Source organism: Hordeum vulgare, chromosome 1H (assembly GCF_904849725.1).
Source record: "Hordeum vulgare subsp. vulgare chromosome 1H, MorexV3_pseudomolecules_assembly, whole genome shotgun sequence".
Taxonomy (NCBI): domain Eukaryota; kingdom Viridiplantae; phylum Streptophyta; class Magnoliopsida; order Poales; family Poaceae; genus Hordeum; species Hordeum vulgare.
In genome coordinates this window covers 78452590-78462909 of record NC_058518.1, presented here as the reverse complement: position 1 = coordinate 78462909, position 10320 = coordinate 78452590, and the positions used below count along the sequence as shown (strand labels likewise).

The 10320-nt window shown below is 45.9% G+C and overlaps 1 protein-coding gene across 1 annotated transcript in view; it reads right to left on the bottom strand.

Annotated features, from left to right (window-relative positions):
* Positions 1-457: 457 nt before the first annotated feature.
* LOC123425157 (F-box protein At5g07610-like) overlaps positions 458-10320 on the bottom strand; it is a 30113-nt gene continuing 20250 nt past the window's right edge. The window contains exons 2-3 of the mRNA XM_045108840.1: positions 4311-4363; positions 458-1899 (exon numbers count right to left, since the gene is read on the bottom strand). Of these exons, the coding sequence (XP_044964775.1) occupies positions 817-1899; positions 4311-4355 (1128 nt within the window). The 5' untranslated portion in view covers positions 4356-4363 and the 3' untranslated portion in view covers positions 458-816. The remainder of the gene's footprint in view (positions 1900-4310; positions 4364-10320) is intronic.

The following is a 10320-nucleotide window of genomic DNA, read 5'->3' as shown; positions in this document are numbered from 1 at the left end:
TTTACGTTCTAGTGGATGCTGCCAAAATGGTAGTGACACATGGAAAGAGTTTTTAGGTTTATGAGGGAAAATGCATGCCTTGACCGATCAAAACCATTGGGAATTATATTTCACTGATGGAAAATGTCATCTTCTTCGACAAGAGTTATAATCTTGGACAATATGCAAACAATTCAATTTGCATATTTAGGAACTTGCTCCGCAATTTTGGAATAAGATGAGAAAGAAACTGTAAACTAACATAACAGTAAACAAATTCGCAAGATGCTCAAAAATAGATTTACTCAGACAACATAGTCAGAATTCAAGTAGGAGAATGGTCACATAAAGCTCTATCGAAACAAGAACAGAAAAAACGCTGGAGGGTCATGTTATTCTCCTCTCCTCGAAAAATTATCTTCCCCTAATGAAGTGAAATAAAATGAAAGAATAATAAGCTTACAAGAGATAGGCATGCTCAGTCTTTAACATGTGCATAAGAACAAGGCGATATCAATATTCAGAACCGATGGATAACAAGTTGTCCATAAAAGATAAATGTACTTGCAACAAGAGATAAGTATCTCCAATCTTAAACGAAAAATAAAGAGGTGGAAATACAACCAATTTCAAACATACTAGATAATATACGCTCACAGTTGCCCCACACCTAAGTCTGTCAGGAGACCATAATGGTTAGCACTAGATGCAGCAGATAGATCAAATGACTAGACTCATTCATACAACTGAGCGGGTAACCATCGGAAAGTGTTGCATATTTTCCATGGCTGAATTATATAACGGCAATATAGTTCCTCCAAGATCAATATGGCTGAATTATATATCTGACGGCCATTCCGCAAAACATGGAACATAAGGTACAGCACCAAGGAATGTCTCATAAGTGCCGATAACATGCACTTTCTTGCTATCCATATCGTATGAGATAGCCTTCCCCCTCCGGTCAGCAAGGAAAATCAAATCACAATCTGGATGAATTGCTATGGGCTCCACATATTTGTAACAATCCCTTCCAAACAGTTCTGAAATGTTAACAGTATCCTTCAAGGCCCACTTTGCACCACCATAATCCTCAAGAGCCCAAACTGAAAGTTGGCAGATATTAATATTATCATCTATACCCCAAGCATACAAGCGTCCTTGAGACTGTCCAATGGACGGATAATCAGAGCTGTCTCGCATGTTGCCTGGAATATCAATTTGCCTCCAAACCTTCCCCTCTGTGTCTACTGTGGCTATTGAAATATCAGTGGTCATCAAATGCACAGTACCATTCAGGAAGACAGGAAGACCGATAGGAGTCTCACCAATCCAACCACTCTCCACCGTAGTCCATCGTCCAGTGTCTGATGAGTAGATTGTCACTTCTCCTAAATCCCAAGTGTGTGTGAATACCACGAAACGGGAGGGGTCGACTGGATCAAAACACAAATATTCGTCAACTTCGTCTTGCGGTCGTATAGGATTAGGAGGCAGCTCGGCCCACTTCTTGGTCGCAGGATTGCACACGACAAGACTGTACTCATCTTCCTCAAAATAATGTGATTTCCAGTTTTTGCAGAGAATAAGGCCACCGCAGCACTGCTGGGGGATGAAATATGTAAAGCTCTCGCGCAAGAAAGAGAGAGATGGGTCGACCAGGGGTTGGCCTCTTCCGGAGATGTTAATGAAACAGGGGCCGATGCCATAGTTGCGGAGGAAGAAACCTGCCATGGTCTGGGGTGACCTCTTGCGGATGTCGGGGTCAGAGCAGAGGGCAAGCCACGGCCTGGACGCGCACTTGAAGCGGCAGAGTGACTTGTAGGGCACCCGGGACAGGATCTCGATAAGGGGGCCCTCAGGAAGGCTCCCAGCAGGGTGTCTCTCGTGCTCCTGCCCCAGCTCATGCTTCTTCTTCTTCTTCTACAAATAATAGAGACAGACGTTTAGATTCCTGATTCTCTTTACCAGAAAAAGCTTTCGCCTCGCTTTACATATAAAGCCACAACACAAACACAAACACACCCACACTCACTAAAGGCCAGCAACATATGTGCCAAAAACCTTCAACAACAACACCCCACACTACTCAAAGTACAGATTAACTGTGAGCATCACTAAGGAGCCGCCGGAGCCCTTCCCAAAGAAACCGGGAAGAGGTGAAGTTGAATGTCGACGAACCGTGAGCTCCAAAACGGTGCCTTCAAGAAGGACACGACGCCGAAGCGCCACCACCATCCAATCCAATGATCTAGATTTTTATCTGGAGGACGACGAAGGGAAAGGAGTAACCACAACGGACACTTCAGGAAGATGACGTTCACGGGCATCGCTTCCGTCGGCCCGCTGCCTTCACAGCCGCAGAACGTCAAAACACCAGCCACCACACCGCCTAGTCGCCCGCACATGAGCAGCGAGCTAAGCCCACGAGCACTGCAGCACCCACCACATGGGCCACCACCCGGGAACAAGACGACCCACAGGTCCTCCATGGCTATGAGGGATGTGCCAATCAGCAAATTACGACCGCCGACAAAGTTGCCAGTGACCGGAACGACCAGATCTATCGGGGAGCCACCAGATCAAAAAAGAGGTGAACCGGGAGCGAACCACGTCGACGACCGGCACCCCTGCCGGTGACGGGTAGCCCGACCGCATCGGCGGCACCCATCACTCCCACTATCTCTTCCAAACGTCACCCCTGCACGCCCAACCTCGACTCCCGGACTAGATCTACATCTGGCAGGGAGAGGCCACACGCCCAATGACGCGAGGTGGCCGAACGGCCACACGCTGCCACCGCAAACCAACCCGCACCACCACCATGGACCGCCACTACGCCGTCGCAGCCCCCACCCACGCAACTGCCAAGATGGCCACTGCCGACACCCTGCGCCGCACACCGATGCATAGGGGCCAGATCAGAGCGGATCTGATCGGAGACCATGGAGGAACCCGCCCTTGATATGGAACCACCCGGCCCCTGCTAGCCGCTGCACGAGCCCAGCACAGCCATACCACCAGCCCTCCCATGGCGCCCCGCTTCCTCGCACCGTCACCGAAGACGAGTCATTGCTCTGCCGCGACCTAGATCCGGGGGATGTGCGCCGTTGCTCTGCCGCGACCTAGATCCGAAGGATGTGCGCTCGTGCCCTTGGGTGCCCACACCACTCAATCCCGACGCGAGAGGGAAGAAGGCCTCCGCCACCACCTTCAGCCACCGGGGCTTCCTCCATCGGTGACAACAAAAGGGGAGGATAGGAGGTGTGGCGACCCCGGCGGCTAGGGATTTGGGTCTCCGCACAAGTCGCCCGAGCGGGTTCCCTTTCATGAATCAAAAATTGGAAGAAGAAATAGGCGGAGAGCAAACCTCAGAAGATATGGAAACAATTAGGGGGGGCGGCGACATGGGATGGGATGGAGCGCCCTCGTCACGGTGACCGGTCGGTAATGGGTGGTCCTTCTCCGTGCAACCATGCTCACCTCCTCCTCCTCCTCCTCCTCCTCCTCCTGGAGGCATCAACTCCTCCTTGGCTTGGGGATCAGTGCTTGGAACTCTAGGGTTTGGGAAGGGGAAAAGAGCGGCAGGTGTGTCGTTGTCTCCCATATGCGTGTGAAGGATGGGCCTGGACATCACGACTTATTTTCCTGACACAATAGTCAACCCGTGAAATTGCACGGGCTAGCAAATTTAATTAATGAGCTCACAAAGTATATAAAATATTTCCATAAACAATAGGGCTACAAATAAGTACTCATTCTGCTCATTTTTTATTCCTCACTCGGTTCAATTTTTGTTAAGTGTATTATTTTTTCAAAAGTGAAAGCTTTCTATCTTTGATGAATTTCTAGAAAAATATCAATATCTACAATACAAAATCAGTATCATTAGATGCATCATGAAATATATTTTCATATTTCATTTAGTTAATATTGTAGATATTGGTAGTTTTCTATAAAATGGTCAAAGATAAGAAAAAAGTTTAACTTCTATAAAAAGGAACAGAGGGAGTAATAGAAATGTAGAAGGAAAGTTAGGCATATGTCTTAAAATAGTTAATTTTAAAGCGCGTGAAATTCTTGCTTATAGAAACAAATGTAGGGTAAATTACTTTCCTCCAATTTGTTGCGAGTTAGATTTATGATAGAACAAATGGAGGTCAAATAGAAGAGAAAGAATTACCATAGTTCTTTTCCCAGATTTCATTGTACTTATAACATACTCTTTTCAGTCGAACGATAATGCTTCCGCTTTTTCCAAAAAAAGAGAAAGTTAAAAGGCAGGAATTGATTACGACTGATAAACAATGATGATGATCGATTAGCATTACCGCTACATGTTTTGAATCCAGGCCTTGAACAACAATTTGATCCATTGCAATTCCTGAAAAACGACACGGTCATTAATATTTTTGTGAACACTTGTATTTACAAACCGTGCTTACTCATAAGAATGTGATACGAGTGGCTGAATAAAGGGAAATAGATGTAGGCTAAGTACATTCTATATCAGTATCAATATATGTTGGTATCCTTTGCAAATTCTTCGCCAATACATGCCTACAGTTATTTTAAACAAATAATGTGCTAAAAACACTCAAATATATAAAGATTTGTAGAAAGGAAGCTCACGTTAGTTTAAGCAGCCCATAGTGAGGGTAGAAATTGTTAGGAAAGCAACTTATCTGTATTGAAGGCCCAAGGGGCATATATATATTACACATGACTTGAGATGCAAGGAAAGTAAACATAGACTAATAAGGACTCCTAGACTAATAGTAATAGAGTAATAAGGACTCCTAGACTAATACTAATACTTCCTAACACCCCCCCTCAAATGCAAAGCGTATGCAATAGCATTGCATTTGAAGAAGTGTAATACTAAAAAAAATGATAATCCAAATCCGCGTCTTGAGAGTGTCGTCGTAGCATGAAGAGTCTTCAAAACTTGTCGAGTCGCCGAAGGAGATAACGAAGAGATGGCACATCAGAGGTAGACACCGCATCACTTGAAGATACAAGATAAGTATCAAGAGAAGATGGGTTATCAAAAGAAGATGGCACATCAAGAGGAAGACACCGCATCACTTGAAGATACAACATAAGTATCAAGAGAAGATGGGTTGTCTAAAGAAGATGGCACATCAAGAGAATAAAGCATGTGCAGAAAATCATAGTCCATGACAACCGTCGGCGAAAGAAGCTCGGCGGATAAGGCACGATGGACGTAGATCGACAATGCAAAAGAAGTCTAGAAAATCCTATAGAAAACAACAAGGGCAAATAGGCCACAAAAGTTGTATAGAAAGGATCAGGACCTGGAAAAAAAAGGTTGACGGACAATGGTATGGTGGACTCGCATGGCATGAGAAACACAAAATATCAATGGATTTGGTGGACGCAGCGGAAAAAAATAGAAAACTAGAAAATAACTAGCGAGAAGAGCATGCAACACCAGACAAAGATGCATGAGCATGCAACACCGAACAAAGGAGGAAACAACCAAATTGAAGTTTTTTTTAAGCTAAGCTGCGAAGTAGCAGCAGGACGCAACTAGCACCATGTACCAAGATAGCAAAGAAGACAACACCACATGGAAGAAGCAGCAGTGGACAAGCATGCAGGAAGAAGGCAACCGTTGTCCATGATCTGGAACAGTGCCGCCATGGGGATGGCGATCGCGGTGTACACGGCCCTGGCGAGGGAGGTCGCGTTGTGCCGGTCCGTCTCAACGGAGGCCGCGTGCTCCGCGCCGCTCGCAGCAGATCGTACCAGCTTGTAGCCGTAGAGGCGCTCGGCGAGCATGCCGACCACCGGGGGAGCGAACGAGGCGAGCACGTCCTCGAACGTCCGGTCCAGCACGTACACGCTCGTCCTCGACCGCGGCGGCACGATCTCAGCTAGTATCGGGCTGTTCGTGGCCAAGGTGTTCCAGGTGATGGATAAGTCTATGTACTATGGTCTTTGTGGGGCTGCAACACATAGTCCTTTGTGGGGCTGCAGCACATGGTCCTTGTGGCTGTTAGGATAGAATCCTTGACCATCAAGGACTGGCAGTTAGGATGGCATCTTGGACTAGCATCTTAGCAGCATCTTAGACTAGCATCTTAGACTAGCATCTTAGCATATGCTTGGCTGGCTAGCAGCCTATAAATATGTATCCCCAACCCCTCAGGTTGGCATGGCATTGTGTGAGAAATAAACCAACGAAAATTGTCCCAACTCTCCTAGTGTCATCCACAACTATCAATGCTCACGCTGAAAGGTCTAACAAGTGGTATCAGAGCCTCGTTATCTTGTACCCTGAGCATTTCCTGCTCACCTCTCTCACCGGGAGCTGAGCAGCCTAAGCCGGTAACAGCAGCTGCTCCGACTGCCCCTAGTTACCTCCCTCCCTCCGGACTGTCGAGCAGCAGCTCGCCAGCAACAACCTCCTCTTCACGCAACAGCCCCCCCTGCAGCGAGCCATGTCTGCAGGTCGCTCTCAGCACACGGCTACCTCGAGCATACGGCGCCGGCAGGAGGCCGAGCGCGCCGTGGCAGAGGAGCGTGAGCGAGCAGCTGTAGCAGCAGCTGCTGCGGCAGCAAGGGTGTCAAGGCTGGCTGCAGCGTTCAGAGACCTAAACCTAGGCTCTGATACCATGTTAGGAAAGCAACTTATCTGTATTGAAGGTCCAAGGGGCATATATATATTACACATGACTTGAGGTACAAGGAAAGTAAACATAGACTAATAAGGACTCCTAGACTAATACTAATAGACTAATAAGGACTCCTAGACTAATACTAATACTTCCTAACAGAAATATGTCTGATGTAAAATAAACGAGTAGGTATACATATACAATAGAAAATTTAAATAGAAAAAATCTGCATACTGATACTACAAAAGAATCACATTTGCTGTAAAAAAAAACCTTACTAAGCCAACATAAAATACACTTCAGAAATTTAGACAACTAAAAATCTTTATATACCATAAAATGGACCATATGGTGGTAACATATAAATCTACATGTGTAGGGTGTGCATGCATTGTGTGCAGTTCAAAGGACAAAAAGTATACACATCCCATCCCAACAACATTGTTGCCAAACCCAACATCCTTCTTAATTGTAACATAAATCAAACAACATGAACTTTATTCTATCAATATTGCCTGAGCCTAAAGAACAACAGTGCACTGCTGAGAACAAATACTATAATTTAGTAAAACATGTCAGAAGGTACCAAATTATATAAATTAAGTAACTTTATTCTGGCATCACACACCAAGTTATGTCAATTTCCTGATTTTACATATGGCCTCTTATTTTCTTGTAGATTATAGTCCAGATTAAATTCAAGCAGTTAAAACTTGCGTCAACCAAATAGATGGTTAGATCTTTTTATTTTTATTTGATAACCATTAAATTTTCTAGGGAGTCTCTAAAAACATTAAAATCATAGGGATGCAAACAGTGACGGACCCAGAAATTTCTCGAAAACCGAGGAAGAACACAAATTAAGGTGCCTAATTTTACAGTATATGTGGTTTGCGCTAGCCCTTTTCATTAGTTCGGTCTTTTACACTAGTAGGAAAAACCTTATAGCTAGGACCCTGTTAGTAGCACTGGATTATAACACGCGTTGCTACTATTTAGCAATAGCGTTGGCTCAGCCAAGCGCTACTACTAAAGACTTAACAGTAGCCCTGTAATTGAAAAAAGTGATATTGCTAAACGGGACCCGACGAGCCCACCAACGGTATCAGTAGTAGCAACGCGCTCTTGTAAAAAGCGCTACTGCTAAGCATAATAGCAATAGCGCTTGGGGGAATCAGCGCTACGGCTATTGGCCCCACTTAGCAGTAGCGCTGCCCAGAAAAGCGTTACTACTAAGACCAATAGAAGTAGCGGTCGTTGGAAAGCAGCGCTACTGCTATGCGTGGCTGGTGGCAGATTTTAACCCACACACCCCCTCTCTCCCCCTTCCTCCCCCTTTGCCCTCTCCCCTCCTTTCTCCTCTCCTCTTTCTTATCTACTTCTCCACCATTGTTATTCTTCTTCTTTCTTCCTTCTACCTCTCTTCTCTCCCAATTAATGCCCCCTCCACCCTAATTCTCCTCCATAAATGACCTCTTCTAACTCTATGATCCACATTTATTTGGCTTTCCCTCCTTCCATACATATAGATCTAGCTAGATCATCTCTCTCCCTCTCCACTAGTTAGCTAGGGTCATCTCTCCTCACAACAACTAGATCTAGCTATTTGTTTAGCCGTGCATAATTTTTCTCGGGATATAGGTGAGTAAAAAGTTGTGCATTTCAATAATGGGAATATGTGTGTTTGCGATATGAAGTGATTTGTGTGAGTGACATGCCCCGTGAGTTGCTTATATTTTGCCGAAATGTCAATTTATTTCCGTTTCGGCGAATTCGAGCAAACTCAATATGTCCTAATTTTAGGCAAGGTCATGCCAAATTTTCATATGATCGAATTTGATGCATGCGTGCGTGCATTTTGTTTAACACCCTTTTGCTTGTTATATCGTGTAGTCATGAAGGTGAGTGGAAGGAAGGTGAAGCGGTACTTGCAATCCGCGATGATGGACATGTATGCAAATAAACAGACTGGGATTAGATGTCCGTGTACAAGATGCAAAGAAGGAGTAATTTTGGACCCTTTTGATCGTGGAAGTTTGAAGGCCCACTTGTTGACTATACTCAGTGGATAAGTGAAGATGATGATGACGACGTCCACATGGCAGGGAATAACGACATGGGACTAGACGAAGAGATGATCGATCGACATGAAGACAATGGCGCCGTACACGGCGGCGGGGAAGAGTCCGGAGACGGCGGCGGGGCAGAGTCCGTACATGGCGGGGAAGAGGCGACGGACACGCCGCAGTCTTCGACGCTACTAAGTTTAGTCGTGCATGACCCTCATGTTCGAGACCTCCTTTGCAAGAGTACGACTAGCGACGGAGTTTCTTCTAGAGAGGAGGCCAAGTTGGCGTAACTTGAAGTAGACTCGAAGACTCCATTATATGACGTTTATGATTCTGAGGTGACCCGCTTGAGTTTCACGCTCGAACTTCTAAAGACGAAGGCAAAAAACAAATGGACAAACAAAAGCCTCGATGGGCATTTCAAGTATCCATAATAAAGTTTTTCCTGCAGGGAACCTATGTCCTACTAGTGTCGAGGAGGCCAAGAAAATCGTTTGCCCTCTTGATCTGCCGCACATTAGATATCACGCATGCATCAACGAACATCATGCTTGGTGCGAGTACCGATTGCATGAATCTGTTTGGAAACCAGAGCACATGACCCGTCTCTGTATGGATGTACAACCTCTCCCCATGAAAGTGCATGAAGACAAAGTACATACACATGAGCATGCTGATTCAAGGGCCGAAACAACCAGGAAATAGTATTAACCTGCACATGGGGCTTCTGAAAGAGGAGCTAGACACGTTATGGAAATCGCTAGCCAAGAAATGGGACGCCAGCACAAGAGAATATTTCTATATGAGAGTTGCGCTGATGACAACGGTGCACAACTATCTCGGTCACGGGTACACCTCAGGCCAGGTGTGCCACGGATACTGCGAATGCACGAGGTGCATGGATGATACAACGTCTCAGCAGCTTTCGTCAATGAAAGATGGCGGGTCTGGGAAAATCGTGTACATGGGGCATCGTAGATGGCTCGAAAAGGATGACTCGTGGAGAAAACGTGGAGATCTATTCAATGGTTTGGTTGAGCATCGAGGACCTCCACGTAAGAGGAGCGGCGACGAAATCAACGAGTTGTTGAATAACTGGGAACAGTGCCCCGCGCCGGGAAAGATGGAAAAGGCGCCAAAGCCGATTCTGAAGGTATCGAAAACGAGGTCTATTTTGCGGGACTTGGAGTACTGGCCCAATGACGACACGCCTCATTGCCTTGATCAAATGCATATCACGAAGAATGCCCTCCAGAGCTTGCTGGGCACACTAATGAACATGCCGGATAAGACCAAGGATGGGCCGAAGGCAAGGAAAGACTTGGAAGATTTGGAGATCAGGGGGGATCTCCACATGCCCCATAAAAAGTCAACGGAGGAGATGGAGACGAAGACGGCGGCGGGGCCAAGGGGAAGAAAAGTCAACAAGGAGGAGAATTGTTCCCCCCTTCTTGCTTCACCTTAAGTCCGAAGGAGATCAATCAATTCATCAAGTGCTACAACACCTAGATGTGGTAGATGATTATGTGACACTGCACAAAGAAATGATCGCAAAGAAGTACCGTAATCAGGGGATGCACAAGATGGACGACAAAGTTACTGTAGAGCACAATGTCACTTTCTTGTGT